Genomic DNA, 21458 nt, shown 5'->3' on the forward strand with positions numbered 1-21458 from the left:
TTTTATTTCTTGAAATGGGGTCTTGATAAGTTGTTGAGGATCTCACTAACTTGCTAAGGCTGGCTCCAAACCTACAGAGTCATCCTGCCTTGGCCTCCCAAGTACTGGGATTATAGGCATGTGCCTCCATGCCTGACTACCACTAACCTTAAAGAAACTTGTGGAGTTTTGATAATAGTACCAGATAGGAGGACCCAAAATTATCTGAAAAGGTCTTAAAATATTTCTTTTTTGCAACTACATATCTGTGTGAGGCCTTATTTTTTTCTATATACTTCAACCAAAGTAATTCATGACACTGATAGAATATGGGAGCAACCTGTTGAACTAGATATTAGGGAAAGGCAGAGCACTTGCTTGGCATGCATGAGACCCTCGCTGAGTCATGAATTTTCCCTTAGCCCCCAAAAAGGACAGGCACTGAAGAATTTTAGAGACATAGACATTGAATGAATTTAAAAAATTTAAAACAGAACTCTTCTCATTATAGAAAATGTATTTATTCTTCATAAAAACATCTTAATAGCCAGGTGTGGTGGCATGCATGTAATCCCAATACTTGAGACTCTGGCACAGGATCATCGCAGGCTTGAAGCCACTGTGCAGTAGTCATAGCAAGATACTGTTTAAAATGGAGCTGAGATGTAGCCCAGAGGTAGAGCACCTCTGGGTTCAGTACCCAGTGCCATCAAACAAACATGGTAACAAATGAGTTTATTATATTTTAAAATGAATTATTTTCTAAAATTCTCACATATTTAATTTTTAAAATTTAAAATTTAATTTTTAAATTTTAATGGATTAAATATTAACTATTTTCTATATAAGCAAAAGCTCTTTGGAGTTTTCAAAGCATGTAAAGGGGTCTTGATTTGATAACACTTGAGGACTTTGTTTTAAACTATGCAGGTAAAAGCCAGTGATTATCAGATTGCATTTCAGGTTTTTTTGTTTGTTTTTTGTTTTGCAATATGCTATTTACAGAGACATTTGTACAATAGGAAGAAGTTAAGTCTCAGAAGGAGAGAGAAGAGCCTCTAGAGAAATCTGTAATTTCTGGTTGGAAGGCAGTCTGTTTATAGAGTTGAGTCATAAATTTCCTAGTTTCAGATAAGGCTCCTTTGTTCATAACTCTTTAAATTTTATAATGCCTTCAGCATATAGCTGATGCTGCTCACCACATTTGCGTTCTTTTCCCCATTTATTTTATTTTATTTGTGGTACTGGGGTTCCTGGAAGCCCTTCTACCTCCGGGCTACACTCCCAGACCTATTTTGTAATTTTTATTTATTTGGAAACAGGGTCTCTTAAGCCAGCGCACTGACTACGAACCTGCGCGATCCTCCTGTCTCTGCCTCCCAGGCGCGGGGATTACAAGCATGCGCCACCATGCCCGGCTCTTTTCCATTTAAAACTAATGAAGGAGCTGGGCGTGGTGGCGCACGCTTGTAATCCCAGCATTCGGGAGGTTGAGACCAGGGGATCGCAGTTTGCGGACAGCCTTAGCTACTTAGGCCCTCCGCAACTTAGTGAGACCTGTTTCAAAATAAAGAATATAAAATATGGTAGGGGGTGTAGGAGGTCAAATGCCCCTGGGTTCCATCCTCAGACCCGCAAAACAAAACAAAAAAACCCTAATGAAGATCCACTATTTCCCCCATTCCTCTCTACATACAGGCTTCCTTCTACCTTACTGCCTTGTGTGGCTCGGAGGAACCTCTACAAATGGAAATAGACTATATAGTTCTTGTCACTAAAATCACTCCACTTTTAGAGAAGCCCACATTCCTGTTTCTCCTATGCATTCATTCATTCATTCATTCATTCATTCATGAGGATTGAACTTAGGGGCATTCTACCTCCCAGTTACACCCCCAGCCCTATTTTTTAATTCTTTATTTTGAAACAGGGTCTCACTAAGTTGCAGAGGGTCTTATTAAGTATGGAGGCTGGCTGCAAACCTGCGATCCTCCTCTCTCAGCCTCCTGAGTCCTGGGATTACAAGCATGCATGAGAGGGAGGTACTTAAAGGAATGTGAAAAGAAATTTTGAACACACAAAAAAAATGATGTAAAGGTAACTCACAATGTTTTGATAATTTTATAGAATTATGGTTGCCAGGCGTCATGGTGCATGCTTATAATCCCAACATTTGGGAGGCTTAGACAGGAGCATCTTGGTTTGAAGACAGCCTCAGCTACTAAGTGAGGCACTTTGCAACTCAGTGAGATCAGCTACTTAGACATTTTGCAACTCAGTGAGACCCTGTTTCAAAATAAAGGGAAAAAAAATAGGGTTGGGGGTGTAACTTGGAGGTAGAATGCTCCTGGTTTCCATTCCCAGAACCCCACAAAAAAAGAACTATGGTTTATTCATTCAGCCAACAAATATTCATTGAACTTATAATATGGTAGAGAGACAAATAAAATTTGCATATTTGATAATATGAGCTAAGAAGGGGAAAAGAAGTAAAGAAGGGCAAGATAAAAGATATCTCCTGGGAGAGTATTTGAAAGTTTAGGTGGGATGGTCTGAGAAGACCTCTCTAGAAAGTGAGTATTGAGAAAAGATTCTATGAAGCAAGAGAGCTAGCCATAAACCATCTGAGAAGAAAATTCCTGGCAAGAGAAATAGAAAGTGCAGGGCCCTAAGGAAGATGCCTACTTGGTACTGGAGAAAGAGTGAAGATACCAGAATAGTGGAGCAGAGAACACAATACAGAACACATCATAGGAAATAAAACCGGGGAGCAAAATCAGGGCAGCCTGATCATACAGAGTTTTTGGTCCTGCTAAGTGCTTTGGCTTTTACTCTGGGACTGTGGGACGCTTTTGAGGAAATGAGTACAATGATCTGCCTTTAAAAGGATCATTGTAGATGTTATGTTGGGAATAATTGCAGGGCAAAGACAGGGAAGGACAGGGACAGCATGATCAGTTTTAAGTTACATCACATTAATCTAGTTGAACAAAATGATGGTTTAGTCACAGAAATCAAGAAAGTGCTAAAAAATTATGTGAGTGATTATATGTGTTCAGGAGGAATGGTAGTACATTGAAAAATGGGTTTATCACTTGTAATTTTGCCAAGTACTGGATTACAGATGTGCTTGCCTAGCATGTGTGAGCCCCTGGGTTCTATACTAGCACTGCAGAGAGAGACAGAGACAGAGACAGAGACAGAGACAGAGACACTAAAGAAAAGAGAGATGTGGTGGCACACACTTGTAATCCCAGTACTTGGGAGGCTGAGACAAGAGGAGTGCAGGTTTGAGGACAGCCTCCCCAAGTAGTAAGACTCGCATTAACCTAGTGAGATTTTGTTACCAAGTAAAAATAAAATAGGGCTAGAGGTGTAGCTTGGAGGTAGAATGTCCCTGGGTTGAATTCCCAGTCTCACACACACACACACACACACACACACACACACACACACACACGAAAAGATAGTACCTACTGCATTATGGCCTAGTTGGATATTTCTTGGGACTGTAGGGATGCTTTAATTTTAGGAAATTATTTATTTGCCACATATTAAGATTACAAATTTTAAGAGCTTAATTTGTACCAAAAGATACAGGGGGAAAAAAAAAAAGGCGTGGTGGTGCATGCTTGTAATTCCAGCATTCCGGAGGCTGAGACAGGAGGACTGCAGTTTGTAAGCAACCTCAGCTACTTAGTGAAGCCCTCCTAACTTAGTGAGACCCTGTTTCAAAATAAAGAATAAAAAATAGGGTAGGGGGTGTAGCTTGGAGGTCAAATGTACCTGGGTTCCACCCCCAGACCCGCAAAAATAAATAAATAAATAAATAAATAAATAAATAAATAAATAAATTTGTGTAAGAACTTCCATAGGGAAAGTCTGATTACTTGGGTCAGAATCATCAGGTAGAAGTGGTATACATGTGTATCTATATATTCATGCACACATAAAGAGTTGGGGCTGTTACTTATTAGAAATCAACAGATTCCTGGGTCCCTCTCCAGGTCTGCTAATTTAGAATCCGTGGAAGTGGGATCCAGGTGTATCAGCATTTTAAATAACATGCCCTCATTTTGTTCATTTTTGCTTTTAAATAAACACTGAAGTTTAAGAACCTCTGCTTAAGTGGTAGAGCTAATTGTGTTTAGAATTTAATTTATTGTCCTCAATTTAATTTATTACCTGTTTTTCAAAGACTTCGATTTACCAAATATTTAGGAAATCTTATCATAAACCTGAGTTCAGCAGAAAAGCTTTTCCATATAATTTTTGTTCTAAAAAATGAAATTGACAGAATGTTAATTATCAAAAACCTAGATTTTATAGGAACCATCCTTAAACTGAGCTTTTAAAATTGTGTTCATTTCCAAGTTATCTCAATTTTTATAGTTTGATTATTTTGTTATAAAATTAAATAATTGTACTAAGGGATCAGTGTCATACTTTCTGAAACAGATTTAACAAAAACTGAAAATGATGTGTGACAGTTTGTATGTCATGCTTTCAAAACAGAGGCTTTAAATCCTATATCATATGTAGAAGTTGTTAGTTATTCTAAAGGTACAATAAGAGATTATTGTTCATATCAGTGTAATAAATTGATACTCCCTGATCATACTTTTTTATTTTGCACGTTGTCAGAAGCTTGGACCTTAATCTTATTCTTTGATTGGCAGTAGCGACCAGGGAAAGAACACTTGTATTGTTTGGAAAGAGTCACATCTGTTCAACTTGATTCAGTTGAGGGTATTTGCATATTCTTAAGTATTTCTTCTGAGAGGGCTTAAATCCTTCTCAAGTGCTTGATGCATTTTTGAAATTCATTCATAAGGTATCTACATGCACTAATAGTTCTGTATAATATTGCTGTGCATAATCTGACAGATAAGACCACATTTTAAACCAAAGTATTCTTTAGGGAGACTCTATTACATTTCTACTTATTCTGCTGGACTTTTTAAAAAAGAAGGCTGGCTTAATGTTTTGATTAGATTAGTATATCCTTATTTTAGGTAAATTGGTCAATTATAGGATAAAAATCTTTATTAAATCATCAGATACTAATGGTAACTCTTCTTGCCATGGTTAGAAAGTTTTTGTTGTTGTTATTTTGTTTTGAATGGAACAGTATCTCAGTTGCAAAGAGCCTTGCTAACTTACTGATCTTAACTTAATCCTCCTGTCTCAGCCTCCCAAGTACTGGGATTACAGGTATGTGCCATCATGCCCAGCTGATTGGAAAGTTTTATAGAAAATAATTGTAGAATTTAACCCAGGGTAGTGGCACATACCTATAATCCCCATAGACAGGAGAACTGCAGGTCAGCCTCAGCAACTTTGTGAGACCCTGTTTCAAAATAAAAGATAAAAAGGGCTGAAGGTAAAATGTTCTTGTGTTCAATTCCCAATACCCCTGCCCTCCTCCCAAAAGAGTGTTTAAAAAAATTGAATGGGCCGGGAGTGGTGGCGCACGCTTGCAATCCCCGTGCTTGGGAGACAGAGACAGGAGGATCGCACAGGTTTGAAGCCAGTCGCATTGGCTTAAGAGACCCTGTTTCCAAAAATAAAAAAGCATAAAATAGGTCTAGGAGTGTAGCCCAGAGGGAGAAGGGCTTCCAGGAACCCCAGTACCACCCCCCAAAAAAAAAAAAATTGAATGGATTTGTTTAGCTCTTTATATTTTATAGGGAAGGTTATTAAGGCACAAGTGCCCTGACTTGCCCAAGGTCACACAGCTTGGAAATTAAGCCCTGAATATTGCTCTTAACCTCAAGATCAATGAGCCATAAGGAATAATGATATATGGACTCTGATTTATATTACTTCAAATTATCCTACATGTAAAATTCTCCTTCCCTTTAGATTATGACCCATTCATCAGCATATCTTTCTAGAATTTACAGAGCATATAGTGTGTACTTAATGCCTAGTCATCCTTTTGCTGTCCTGTTCTTGTAATCCTCCTATACTCTTATTCCACAAAGGATAATTAGGAAGCATGATAGCTTACTAATGAAATATTAAACAGTTTTGGCAGCAAACATTACATTTTGTGTTTCACTTCTGATGAATTGGCAATAGCTATGTTGAGAAGAATTTTGAGATCCTCTAGAGTTAGTTGGCAGTGCTGACATGGAGATAGGATCAGAGAAGCTGTTTCTTTCTTTATATATGTGATCTTTGGGAAGGAAGAGAGAATTGTGAACTTAAATGATTAGAAAAGGCCTTGGGAAAGAGAGAAAGCTCACCTGAGAAGATGAAGTTGTTTCACAGTAGACTTCAGTTGACCTAAAGTCCACATGCAAATATTGCAACTTTACAGAGTTCTCTAGACCTTGCACTAAATTTAACTCATTAGGTCCTTCCCAGTCATCAGTAAATTTAATGCATTCAACTCAGGTTTGTAGCTCAGACTTCTAGAATAAAGCACCTTTGGTAGTATTAGTTGCTAGAGAAGGGATATATCCCTCATGTACTAGTTGAAATTTTTGTTTTTACATTAAGGGTTCAGTGGTACTTATACCATTGCCCAGTTTATATATAATCTCTTCATTAATCAAGGCTTCAAAAGGTTCCGGTGGTACCCAGTTCAGTGTTGCTTGATTAAGGCAGATTTCAACACAAAACAAGATAAACACTGCACCTTAACTTCAAATATGCAGATCCTTAGAATTATGCAGAGATGTCGATAATAATGGCAACAATAATAATAAATATAGAAAGAATTAAAAAAGAATAAAGCTCAAATTACAGTATAGGTAGAATTTAGATGCTGTACTGAGGATGAGGGGAAGAAGAATGCCATGCTGGCTGGGAGTTGTATAAAAATAAAGGAGAATTACCATTGGTTATGTTAAATATAATGAAAGAGGAAAAAAATAGTCCTGTGCTAGATCCTCTTCTCAGAAGAAACCTAAAGGCTTTTTGTCCTTGTTTTTATCCCTTGCTTTCCTTTCCTGAGATATTTAGGGCTATTCTAGTTTTTCCTTTTTACTGGCTGGACTATTTTTTTTTTCTAATTCTTACCTGCCTTACATAGATATAAAAGCTGTGATACAACCTCATTGGAATTTTTTTTTATGACTGTGTTTTAGGAACTCATTGGCAAAGGGTATTCAAAGTTGTTATTTGAATTTATTATTTGGCTATAACATAACTCCAGATTACATAAGTTTTTTTTTTTTTATCTTTTAGGAATCTCCTTCTGGTCGGAGGAAAGCTCTTGCTACTAGCAGCATCAATATGAAACAGTACGCGAGCCCTATGCCCACTCAGACTGATGTCAAGTTAAAATTCAAGCCACTGTCTAAAAAAGTTGTATCTGCCACTCTCCAGTTTTCATTATCTTGCATTTTCCTTCGGGAAGGAAAAGCCACGTAAGTTTCTCTCATCAAATAAGGTGCTTCCTTCACATTGTGTTTCAAGATATTATAGGTAAATAATTTTTGACTCAGGCTGGAGATATGTAACATACCAGTCATTCTTTGTTTCAGAGACTGATTTAAACTCATTATTTATATTCTTTTGAGTCCAAATAATGAACAATAATATAAAATAGCAATTTTCAAATTTTGAGGTAGATATTATACAGCATCACAAGTATTTGTATTCATTGTAGTCTGTACTCTGAAGTGCGGACAGTTCAATTTGAGAGAACTGAGATATAAGAGGCACACTAAATGGAAAGTTTAGGATAGGGATGGAAGACACTAAGGAAATTCTTGGCAGTTCATATTTCTTGGCTCGGTCTTCTAAACATTGCTTAGGAAAGCACAGAGAGAAATAATTTACTGTGCTCATTATCCTTTTCAAAAATCAGCTCAGTCAAGCGTGTTAGTGTGCCCCTGTATGATTCCTTGAGCACAGGAGTTCAAGACCTGCCTGAGCAATGAAGTAAGGCCCTATCTCAGAAAACAAAGCGTAAGCTGGGAATGGTGACGCACGCTTATAATCCCAGCACTTGAGAGGCTGAGACAGAAGGATCCCGGTTCGCAGACAGCCTCAGCTACTTAGTGAGGTCCTTTGCAACTCAGCGAGACCCTGTTTTAAAATAAAGAGAATAGCCCGGTGTGATGGCGCACACTTGTAATCCTGGCATTCGGGAGGCGGAGACTGGAGGATCGCAGTTTGCGGACAGCCTCAGCTACTTAGCCAAGCCTTTTGCAACTCAGTGAGACCCTGTTTCAAAAAATATAAAGACTAAAAATAGGGCTGGGGGTATAACTCAGAGGTAGAATGCTGCTTGGTTTTATCCCCAGTATGGGGGGGGGGGAGAAGCATAAAACAGTAATCAGTTCTTACACACTGAATAACCATTGCCCAAAGGTTTCTAGGCTCAGTTCTACTCTCTTGAAAGAGTAGTACTCTAACTTGTAGATTTCCAACGTCAGCTCAGGGAATGATGCTGCCTTTTTGGGGGCAATAGTAGCCTTATATGCAGTTGGGGGGCACTGAATAAAAATAAGGGGAGGTGAAAAGTACCCCAAGGGGTGCTGAGTAATTTTTTTTTCAAAAGAGGGAGTAATGAGCTCATAAATGTGGGACTCTATGCTCTAACTAGATAAAATAAGATGAGAGTACATACACCAAACGGGAAAAGTAACATTGACCCTGGTTATTTATTGCATACAGTCAGGTTGGGGTAAGTGCATGTTTTAGGTAAAATGAAAGAGTTAGTGCTTACTTGAAATAGATGATGAAAGCCTAGTGTGGTAGTTTACACTTGTAATTCCAGTACTTGAAAGGCTGAGATAAGAGGATTGCAGGTTGGAGGACAGCCTCAGCAAATAGTGAGATGCTCATCAACCTAGTGAGGCCCTGTTTTAAAATAAAAATTAAATAGGTTTGGGGTTGTAGCTCAGAGGTAGAATGCCCCTTAGTTTCAAAAAGATGATGCAGGGACAGGATAAATAGAAGCACTATGCCTAGCATTTTCCATTAAAGGTGGGGAGAGCAGTTATGAACATTTCAGTCCAATCTGAATCACAGTTCTGAACATATTTGACCTAATAGAACTTGGTTACTATTATTGGCCATGTCTACTTGGCTGATAAGGCTGGATTCTGTGCATCACTCAGAACTAGAGATTTGGCACTCAACTACATGGCAGCAAATGACTTGATAGATAACACAGGCCTCCTCTCAGGGAAGTTATGTTCTAAAAAAGTGAGTGTCATTACTGAGATAGTCCAGAATGGAAGCATCATAGTCTTTTATCTCAGGACCTTAAATTGTAGGTGTACATATTCAGGTATTTAAAATAAAGATCTTACCCTGAAGGTTAAGTCAAAATGAATGGAAATGAAACACAAGAAGAAAAGAGAAAAATGCAGAGAAGATCCTTTGAGGGTGGACTTCTTTCCACCAGGCAGAGGCAGTAAGTGAATCAGCACCGTGCACAGTGATCTGGGAGAGGAATGCAGCTAAACCAAATGCCTTGATTTGAAATGAGTAGGCAGTCTTTCTGAACTCCCTCTCTACCTCTTTCTTCCTTGCCTCCTTCCTTTCTTCAAAGAAAAATGTTCAGGGTTAAAATATGAGGAAATTAAAGTGGTAAAATTAAGCATGTTAACCTTTTAAAAATAATATTTTTAAAAATTATGTCTATTCTTTTCTCTTACTGTTAAGTAAGGAATTTGTAAGGCATTCATATGAGGTAAATAATTTTGTTTTTGTTCATATAGATTTTGTGTCACTAAGTTTATTTTAAAAGGGGGAAATGATTTGTTAACTCTTAGGAAATGCTAAGAATTTCAAAACTAGTTTACAAAGTCATACAATGTTTGGAAGATAAATAAATATTAACAAACATTTCTTTATAAAAACAAGAATTTAATTTGACTCTCTGAACTTGGAGAAAGTATACCAAATTGGAAATTAATTTGTTTATAACATGTTAGAGATATGTTTCATTTATTGTAGTTTAATTTTATATTTAATCCGAAAGTAGACTTTAATATAAACCTGACAAATTTGTGTTTGAAATACCTTAAGATTTTTTTTAAAAAGTTTATATTTTATCAAATATATGGTATTTAACTTACAGTCAGCCCAGGTCACTTTTTATCTTATAATGCCTTGTAAGGCAGACTTTGTTTTTAAGCTGAGTTTTTTATTATAGTAGTTCTTTAACTTTTGGAGGGTTGTGGGCTCTCTGAAAAAATCCATATTTAAGCAAGATTAAAATATGACTTAAATCTTGGATTTGCCACTTTCTCTTACCCATAAACCCCAAGGATTCATGGATTTTAAGAATTCCTATTCTAATTCCTTTTGAAACTTTCAGTATTTTAAAATCTAGATCTTATTTGATTTGCAAACTATCCTACTATTTTATGAAACATATTTTTGTTTCCAGACTTCATGCTCAGCAAATCATACCTGAAGCCCATGAAGAAAATTCAGTCTTCCATAGGTCTTCAGCATAGATTTAAAACGACTCCTAACCATTTAGTTCTTAAGCTTGTTTTAATAATTAAACATGCCATTTGAAAATTAATGAATATTTAGATTTTTCAATATTCTTATATAACTATTTAAAAGGACTTTAATATATATATTGATATTAAAAATTGTATAAAATTATATCCCTTCTCCAAAATGCTTAGGATGAATTTTTTTCAGATTTCAGAGTTTAGAAAATTTGCATAGACATTATGAGACATCTTGGGGATGGGTCCCAAATCTAAAACAAAATTCATTTATATTTTATACGTATATAATAGTCTTGCAGGATTTTTAGTGTACCTGAATTTATACTGCAGCCTACAACATGAACTTGGGTATGGAATTCCACTTGTGGCATCCTGTTGGTACTCAAAACGTTTGGGATTTTGGAGTGTTTTGGATTTCAGATTTTCAGATTAGAAATACTCATCTTATATTTTCTTAAGACAGATTTTTTCAAGTAGTGTCATTCAATAAATATTATATTTTGAATAATTGATATAGGGATGAAGACATGCAAAGTTTGGCTAGTTTGATGAGTATGAAGCAAGCTGACATTGGCAATTTAGATGACTTTGAAGAAGATAATGAAGATGATGATGAGAACCGAGTAAACCAAGAAGAAAAGGCTGCAAAAATTACAGGTTGGTGTTAGTAGCCTTAAATTAAAAATTTGTTCTTTTTAAAAAATTTTTGCAGAGTTGAAAAATTTATTGTTATTTCCCAGGAAAAAACAGTTCCACTGAAATATTATTTTCCATTTAGCCTTTCTAATATAACATGTCTTCTCTGAAAACTTAGAATGCTTATAACTTAATCAATTTTAAGTTTAAGATCAAGTCTAAGGTGGCCATACACCTGTAATCCAGTACTTGGGAAGCTGAGAAAGGAGGGTCTCAGATTTGAGGCCAGCCCAGTAACTTAGTGAGGCCCTCGATAACTTAGAGAAACCCTTTTCAAAATAAAGAATATAGCCGGGCGTGGTGGCGCACGCTTGTAATCCCCGCGCTTGGGAGGTGGAGACAGGAGGATCACGCAGGTTCGAAGCCAGCCTCGCTGGCTTAAGAGACCCTGTTTCCAAATTTTAAAAATGTATAAAATAGGTCTGGGATTGTAGCCCGGAGGTAGAAGGGTTTTCAGGAACCCCAGTACCACCATAAGTAAATAAATAAATAATAATATGGTGGTGGTGTAGCTCAGATGTAGAATGCCCCTGGGTTCAACACTCATCAACACACACACACACACACACACACACACACACACACACACACACACACAGTCAAGTCCAAGGTTAGTAAAAAATAATAAAAATTTCTAGAGTTATTTTAAAACAACCTAAATATTCTCATTTTTTCCTTTTTTTTTTTTTTGGTCAGTGTATGGCTGAGATCTCTGAAGTAAAGATGTGTCTTAAAGTATGGCAGGACAAAACAAGAAGATAACATTTTCTAGATCTCCTCCTTGCTTATATTGATTTATTCATATGAATCATGATATTCTGTGTTTAATTGGTCTATATACATATTCATTTATTCTTATATCTAGAAGTTTTTATGCTCTATCCATTCTAGCTAGTTTGATCAAACTACAAAGATGTTAAATAGAACATCCTTTTATTCATTGGTCAATAAACATTTACTTCTCATCTGCTATCAAAGAAAGGAATTGATGTTTTAATTTTATTATTAAAGTGAAAATTAAGGACTTTCAGTTAATTAATTGCTCTAATTTTTTGGATGGATGTTCCTTGACTTCTGTCATCTGTTCACGTCTTGGTGATTTTTTTTCTTGGGTACGTATCTCTTGGCTTTTCTTCAACTCCGGCAATTGTATTGGGAGTTCTCATTGATCGCATGGATCACCATTTAAATCCTTATCCAAAAAAATTCTTGAAGCTACTCAACTCCAACGACCTTCACTTTTACTCACTACTAGAAGTGAACCACAAGAAACAGATCAGACTTGTGTGCAATGATAGATGCTTTGTCATGTACAAATTTTGTTACTATTTTCTAATTTATGATTGAAGTTTTGTTTTCTTTTTTTGACCCAAGAGTATTCAAGAGAGTTTATTTTGCCAAGTGCTTTGTTTCTTTCTAGTTTGTTTACTTCTAGTTTGGTTTAATTGAAATAAAATTCAAAAGTCCCTTGAATTTTAAGTTTTAGAAAAATTTTATTGAGTTTTATTCTTTGTAGTTTAGATATATCTCTTTTACATGTATATCTATTTCTTGGAATCAACATTAGATTAGATTTTTCATCAGAAATAATCATTTTCCAAAGGCTTCATTATATAAAGTCTCTAACATATGAATTTGGGGTAGAGGCATCGTCATTCAAACCATAGCATACCTTTCAAAACTTAATTCTATCACATACTCTGAGAAGCCTTTCATACCCATGTTTTCTTAAGATTACTTGTATATTTTAGTACCTTTTAATACCTTTATACTATTGTACCATTTGCAAACACTGGCATTTTCCTACAACATGAATTTTTATAATCCTGGTAGGATATTAATTTGATCTTTTAGAGAATATGGTTTGTTCTTTGTAGAGCCTTTTTTTAAAAACTAAATATCAGTATTATAAATAGGAATTTAGCTGTTTAGGACAGTATTTGTGTTGTTTTGATCTCAGGAATGGAGAAAAGATGATAATACTTTATACGTTCTGTACTGGTATTGGGAAAGGAAAGGATTTTTTTTAGCTAAATATAGATTTAATGAAAGAATATAATAAAAAATTAGGCTTTATAATTAAACACTCATTGCTTATACATACATGTACTTTATTTTCTAAAATTCATGGAAGGAAAATAACTTTCTTTTAGATAGCTTACGATTTTTTTACCCTAATTGAAGGAATTGTTTTAATGCAACTTGTTATAATTTAAGATCTTTTGGAATATCACTGTTTTGTTGCTATTTATCTTCATATTTGCCTCATTTGTTTTACAAAATTCCTTCAAGGTAGAGACTATGTTCTAGTTATTTTTTATTTCTACCTTTTAGCATTTTCTCAGCATTTTTTTTTTATTATATTTGCTGAGTGTGTTAACTTTAACTGGCTTCTTTAGCTACATCTTTTAGCACATACAGATTCCATTTTAAAGTTATTAACTTCCAAGAGTATTTTTCTGGCAACAGCACCATCACTTTTTAAATATTTGAGTGAAGTATCTTTATGATAATAAAATATCTGAAATTTAACAATAATAATGTTAATATCTCAGGAGTAAAAAAATATATGTCTTCCATAAATACAAAACAAATAAAGTATGTATTTTTTAAATTTATAGGCTAAAAAGGCAAAATTTAAACACAGCTTATATTTACTCTTCTTGCCAGGTTTGAAATATTTGACCCAATTTTTGTGGAGGAAGGAACTGTGTGTGTGTGTGTGTGTGTGTGTGTGTGTGTGTGTGTGTGTTACTGGGAATTGAACCCAGGGGCATTTGACCTATAAGCTACACTCCAGCTCCAATTTTTATTTTTATTGTGAAACAGGGTCGCACTAGATTAATAAGAGTCTCACCACTTGCTGAGTCAGTCCTTGAACCTGTGATCCTCCTGTTTTAGTCTCCCAAGTACTGGGATAACAAGCATGGGCTACCATACCCAGCTAGGAATCATTATTTTGAAAAATTCCTAATAATTATACCTTAATATACAATATAAATGCATAAAATGCTATTGCATTATACTGATGAAAATAACATTGGCTATATTATTTTTTTCAATTAAGCCAAAAACATTTTGAGGGAATAGACTGCTAAAAATTATTTTGTGTATATTTTATATTGACACCTAGAGGCTATTAATTTATTTAGCATTTTTATGGAAAGTTACTTTTAAATCAATAATAATTGACAATATATATCTTCCAAAAATTATATCCTTTAATAGAAGGTCAAAATAAACCTATGATATCCTATATCTATATACATATTTTTTTCTTTTTTTGGGATTGAACCCAGAAGTATTTTACCTTCGAGCTAAACCCCCATCCCTATTTTTTTTTTTTTTTCTTGGTGGTACTGGGGTTCCTGGAAGCCCTTCTACTTCCGGGCTACACTCCCAGACCTATTTTATATTTTTATTTGGAAACAGGGTCTCTTAAGTCAGCATGGCTGGCTTCAAACCTGAGCGATCCTCCTGTCTCTGCCTCCCAAGCGAGGGGATTACAAGCGTGCGCCACCACGCCCGGCCCTATTTTTTATTCTTTATTTTGAAACGGTCTAAGTTGCTAAGGTACTCACTAGGTAACTGAGACCTGTCTCAGCCTCCCAAGTACTGGGATTACAAGCGTGAGCCTCTGTGCTTGGCTCTATATCTATATTTGATTTTTCAAAAATACATACCCTGTTCTGTCTAAGACAGACTCCTCTGCTAATTAGAAACATGTTTTGGGCCTATTTTTCAGAGGGGAATCTTTTATTGATACTTCTTGTATAGATTCCTGTATAGATTCTATAGAGATGTAACACCAATGAATGGGCAAGAAAATTATTAATTATAGTTGGAAAACTCCCTGAAATGTAGGAAATAGTAATAGACCTTGGAGTTGGAGAAAAATGAAGCGTCTCAATGTTTACTGTAGCCAATAGTGGAAACTATATGTGGCTACTTTAAACCACATATAGTTTCCATTTATATGACACCTTAAAATGCTTACAGTGATATTTGGCAATATGTCCATCTTTGGAATTTATGTTAAATTTCTTTCTTTTCTTGACTTTCTTTTTTGTGTGTGTGGCACTGGGGATTGAACCCACAGCCTTCCACATGCTAGGCAAGTGATCTACCACTGAGCTACATCCTAGCCTTCAACCCCATGTTAAATTTCTGAGTATATTCCCACAGGGAAAAAATAAAAAATTTCCTGGGTAGGTGGCAAGATTCTGTTTAGTATACCTAAAAAAACAAAAGCAAAACAGATTCACGTGAAACAGTATATAGCAAGCATTATTGAGGAAACTCAGATGCCTTGAAAGACCCTTAGTATTCTTATGCTTGTTGCAAGGATCACCATGTGGTCTACTTAGACTCACGCAGACATTCAGAATCACATGACTGGAATAGGCCAAACTTAGCATTCAATTCACTTTTAAGAATTCTGGACAAGAAACATAGCAGGGCATTCCTTCTCCGCTGGAGCCCTCGCAGCCGTGTAGGTGTTATTCTTTGTCCCTATCACCAAATGATAACATGGGTATTGAGAGACAAGATCCACGCAGTTAGGAGCAGGGGTTGCCTTGGCTTAAAGTCCCCATGCTTTATAAAGCTGTATCTTTTGTAATTATTCATAGGTATAACTTTCCAGAGTTCATGGAAGGGACATGTCCAGTTAGATGAGTCTACACTCATAGCTCAAAGCAGTGACCTTCTACCAGATACATAGTTTATTCACAGACCTACCATCCAGATGTAATTTATCCATCAGTATTCATTTTTACCATAAGCAGTGTTGCCTGGTGTTTGTTAATCCTTTCCCCATAGTTGATAAAAGCTAATTTGGGAGAAGGAAGAGAGAATGACATATTGGCTACCTTCAGGGAACAAAAATCTAACAGCACAGATGGGAGGAGAGGAGATACCAGTTACAGATCTGAAGAACTAGAGCTGATGGTATGACTCAGCCATCCGAGATCAAATGCCTTACTTCCTAGGTCTAGAATGAAGATTAGTAGGTCTTTCACCTTTGATTAGAATCTTATTCCATAGAATATATTTGAGTGAAACTCTGGTCAGAGAATATATCCATTAATTTGCTTCTGGTTTTTACCTGGCCATCTGCCTCCCAGTATCCAGAACATTCTTACACAAAAACCCATAATTGCCGTGGAATCATTATAATAAAAAAAATAAGCCAGGTTTGGTGGTACAGGCCTGTAATTCCTGTACTTGGAGGCTGAGACAGGAGGATCACAGATTTGAGAACAGCCTCAGCAGCCTAGCTAGACCCTGTTTCAAAAGGGGGGGCCTTGAGAGTATAGTATTAATTTATTTACTCTGTAAATATTATAAATAAATAGCCACATGTTTTAGACGTCTATCTAAAGGATAAGAATTTTTGGAAAATTACCTCTGTTGTTTAGCCATTAAAGTTGAGAAATAAGAGAAGAAACAGAAAGATAGGGAAATTTTGGTCCCTTGAGCTAAAAAGTTCCTTAAGATAGCACAGCTACTTTGAATGTGTCACTTTAGAGAATAGTAAAAGTAGCAGAAAGAACAAACTGCAAATTCATCCTGGTTTCTGTGTTAATCTTTAAGCCTAATGCTATATATTTGTACTAATGGCAACTGCACGTTATCTAGTTTCCCCCAACCCCCACACTCCACGAGAATTCTGCTGATATAGAGAACCTTTCCTGGGGATTGAACCGAGGGACATTCTACCTCTGAACTAACCCCATCCCGTTTTTAATTTTTATTTTGAAATAGGGTCTCATTAGGTTGATGGTCTCACTACTTGATGAGGCTGTCCTCAAGCTTGTGATCCTCGTGTTTCAGCCTCCCAAGTACTGAGAATTACAGACATGCGCCACCAAGCCTGGTTGTTGTTATTTTATTTTTTGGTGATAATGGGGATAGAACCCAGGGGCATTGTACCTCTGAGTTATACTTCCATCCCTATTTTTTAGGTTTTTTTAAAATATTTTTTGAAACGAGGTCTCACTGAATTGCAAAGGGCCTCGCTAAGTAGCTGAGGCTGTCTGCAAACTATGATCCTCTGATCTCAGCCTCCCAAATGCTGGGATTACAAGTGTGTGCCACCATACTCGGCTTGTTATTTTTTTTTAACAAACTGAAAAGCTGAATCTAAAATACACTTAGGGATACAAAGGTCCTGAGTAACCAAAAAAATCTTGGGTAAAAAATCTAGAATTGTAATACCAATACTCTCTAACAGTAAGATTTACTATAAAGCTGTAATAATTAAAGATACTGTGGCACTGGCATAGGACAGATAAATAGATGGACAGAATAACTGCTAAAAGTCATAGCCTCCAGCCAGCCATGTCATCACAAGTGTAGTGTGTGCTGAGCATGCCTGTGATCCCAGTACTTTAGGACATTGAGACAAGAGGATCGCAAATTTGAGGCTAGCTTCAGTAATTTAGCAAGGTCTTCAGAAACTTGGTGAGACCCTGTTTCAAAACAAACAAAAAGGGGTTGGGGGTTAGCTTGGACATAGAATACCCCTGGGTTCAATCCCTAGTACTACAAAGACAGAAAAAAAAAAAAAGATAAAACAAAAAAACAAGAAAAGTGTACTGTGTTGCTAACTTCTGATTTTGGTAGATACATGAAATGCATTCCAACATATTTTCACTTTATAATGGCTTTATGGGATTGGTACCCCATTGTAAGTCAAAGAGTGTCTGTAATAACAAAAATCTGGCAAGTTAGACTTCATCAAAATTAAAAACTTTCACTCTAGCACTTGAGAGACAGAGGCAGGAGGATTACAAGTTGGGGTCCAGTCTTGGCAACTTATCGAGACCTTATCTCCAAGGAGGGGGCTGGTGATGTTGCTCAATGGTAAGGTGCCCCCGAATTCATTCACAAGTACTACCAAAAGAAAAAAGAACTCATGCTCATCAAAATAGATAATTAAGAAAGTAGACTAGAAAAATAGAAAAAATAGTAATAAAGTATATATCTGACAAAAATTATTTCTAAAAATAGAACTTTTAAAAAATGCCCTACATCAGTAGGTGTTCTAATTGGAGTATTGGTTTTATTACCTCATATACCTCTAGAATGCCACATATTCTGTTGGGGATAAAATTGCACAATAAATGTCAAGTTCTGTTAAGTGTTAATAAAATTAAAAAATGTTCTACAACTTAATAATAAAAAGACAAACAGCCTTTTGTTTAAATGAGCCAAGGTTTGAATATATGGTTCACTTAGAAGGATATACCACTAGCTAATAAGCATATGAAATCGTTGTTAGCATCACTTGACATCAGGGAAATGCATATGAAAATCACAGTGAGATACAACTCTACCTCTACTAGGAATGGTTATAATTTAAAAACTGGCAATACTAAATATTAGCAAGGATGTAGACCAATTGAAACTCTCATCAATTTTTTTTTTTTTTTTTTTGGTGGTACTGGGGTTCCTGGAAGCCCTTCTACCTCCGGGCTACACTCCCAGACCTATTTTTACACTTTTATTTGGAAACAGGGTCTCCTAAACCAGCGAGCGTGCAGCTGGCTTTGAACCTGCACGATCCTCCTGTCTCTGCCTCCCAAGCGCAGGGATTACAGGCATGTGCCATCACACCCGGCCTCTCATCAATTTTTGATGGAGTATATAATAGTAAAATCATTTGGAGAATTTCTTACAACACTAGATATATACCCACCTTCTTGGCCAAGTAGTTCTATGCCTTGGAATATCCATTGAAGAATTCATAATTTGAATGGATTCACAGGGTGGTAACTGTAGACGGGTAGGGTATAGCTGGAGCAGTTAGTTCACTTGGGGCAGGGCCTTGAGGCCTATATCTGTCCTTGGCCTCCTCCTTTCTCTATCTGATTTTCAACTGCCCTGAACAGTTTTTCTCTATTTTACTCCACCACCATGTTTCTGCTTTGAAGCTAGCCAGTTATGGACTCAACCTGTAAGCCAAATAAAGGTTTATTTGTACGAACCAAATAAACCTTTTTTCCTCTAAGTTGTTGTCAGGTATTTTGGTCACCACAACAGAATAACTAATATATTATTCATGAATGAACAACTGTTCACAATACAAACAACTGTTGATACTCAACAACATTATGCTGAATGCAGGAGAGCTTATATATGAGTTATGTACTCTGTGATTACATTTATGTGGCATTCTAGAAAACACAAAACAAATCTAATGTGGAAAACATTAGAATGATGATAGCCTATGGGGTTGGGAATTCACCGAAAAGCATGAGAAAAGTTAAGGAGATGATAGAAATATTATGCACTTTGGGTCAAATGGAGGGTGGTATACATTTGTCAAAGTTTGTTGAATTGCACACTTAAAAGATTTGTGCCTTTTTCATGTATGTATGAGTAGGATCCTAGAAAATAACAGTAAATAGATTAGTAAGAGAATGACTTTCAACTTTCTTATTTATTGATTTACTCCGTAGTGTTGTTAGTCTCCAAAGATTATCCTCAAGTGAACCATTCCTCCCAGTATTCATGTTCTTCTGTAGTCCTCTTTCTTGTCTCTGTGCTAGTACTATAAATCTTTTTATTTTTTATTTATTTATTCTTTTTGCGGTACTGGGGATGGAACCCAGGGACATTCTACCTCCAAGCTACACCCCCAGCCCTATTTTTTATTCTTTATTTTGAAACAAGGTCTCACTGAGTTGCAAAGGGCCTCACTAAGTAGCTGAGGCTGTCTGTGAACCACCATTCTCCTGTCTCAGCCTCCCAAGTGCTAGGATTACAATTGAACACCACCACGCCTAGCTATAAATCTCTTTTTAAAGAATAGAACATAGTAGAAGTGACTCTCTGTGACTTCTAAGCTAAGTTATAACATGCCCTGTAGCCCCTGCTTGGGCCTCTTAAAATGCAAGCTCTAGGGAAAACCAGTAGCCATATAAAATGTCCACTCACCCTAAGAATGCTATGCTAAGACCCCCAAACTAGCTGTGTGGATAGTCTGTTTAGAGAGAGAAGAAGGTCGCTGATCAGCACCCTGTTGTTCTAGTCTTCCTATGTGTAATATTAAACATGTAAGTAAAGAAACCTTTGGCCCTGTCAGGGTTTGAGATGAATTGAACCTTGGTCACCATCTAATTGCAGTGAACTACTCAGCTAATTCCAGTCAACTCACTGAACTGTGATAGATAAAATTTGTGTAAGCCACCAAATTTGGGAGTAGTGGTTTATTTATTTGTTTATTTATTTTTGGTGGTACTGGGGTTCCTGGAAGCCCTTCTACCTCTGGGCTACACTCCCAGACCCATTTTTACATTTTTATTTGGAAACAGGGTCTCCTAAGCCAGCGCGCGCGGCTGGCTTCGAACCTGCGCGATCCTCCTGTCTCTGCCTCCCAAGCGCAGGGATTACAAGCGTGCGCCACCACGCCCGGCTGGAGTAGTGGTTTAAACTATGACATCTGTAAGATAAAGGAAACATTATAAATAGATACATATATACACATATGTACATAGATATAGAAATGCATGATAAGAAAACATAACTTGCTATAATTTAAAAATATCTCTCTGCCTTTATAAATGAGACCCATTTTGATTCTCATTCAGTTTATTTATTCATTAATTTATAACATAGAGTAAGTACTAGCTGTGTGATAAAAACTGCTAGATATTAGAAATACAAGATGAACATGGCATAAGTGCACAGGTGTTGAATTCCTTTTTTGGTGTTAAGTATGTGTATAAGGGGATTGTCTAGGATCATCATGTAAAAACGCCCATTAGGTTAATTTGAAATTCAAGTCTAACATTCAGCACATAGTTGAGAATTTTCTTCGTTTGTGTGTGTGTTGAAGCCAAGAGAATAGATTAATTCTTCCAGGAAAAGCAGATTTAGGGAGAAAAAAGAATGAGACCTATGATGGAATCCTAGGTAATAATAATTCTTAAAGGGAAGACAGAATTATCAAAGAGAGTAGGAAAATAGGGAGCTACTAGTATCCTGGAAGGGGCAGAAGGAATTTCAAGGGGGGAATGGTTATTTTTATTTGCTCAGAAATCAAGTATGTTAAACTAAAATTATGTAGACTATACATCAGTGACCTCGTTGAGAATAGATTCAGTAATAAAGGTGGAAAAAAATTGGACTAAAAGCAGATTACAGCGAGTTCAAATATCAAATGGCAGTTGAGAAATTATGGACTACTATGTTTTTAAGATGTTTTCGCTGAAGCTTAAGAGAGACAAGCCCAAGTAAGAAAGGATAATGGTTGACTGTCGTGTGTGTGTGGGGCAACTTAATCGTATCAATAAACTGTTGAGAAGGAACATCTGGAGAGGAAGAAGGTGATGATACGGG

General features: G+C 36.4%; 1 protein-coding gene across 10 annotated transcripts in view; it reads left to right on the forward strand.

The window, feature by feature from the left end:
* The window catches only part of EHBP1 (EH domain binding protein 1), a gene marked incomplete at both ends in the record, with an annotated part of 344370 nt that overhangs the window by 102945 nt on the left and 219967 nt on the right, over positions 1–21458 (forward strand). For all 10 annotated transcript variants that reach the window (XM_080711874.1, XM_080711877.1, XM_080711880.1 and 7 more), the window contains 2 exons: positions 7177–7358; positions 10933–11072. In XM_080711874.1, the coding sequence (XP_080568000.1) occupies positions 7177–7358; positions 10933–11072 (322 nt within the window). The remainder of the gene's footprint in view (positions 1–7176; positions 7359–10932; positions 11073–21458) is intronic.

The sequence above is a fragment of the Muscardinus avellanarius genome (genome assembly GCF_963383645.1).
Source record: "Muscardinus avellanarius genome assembly, chromosome: 15".
Lineage (NCBI taxonomy): Eukaryota > Metazoa > Chordata > Mammalia > Rodentia > Gliridae > Muscardinus > Muscardinus avellanarius.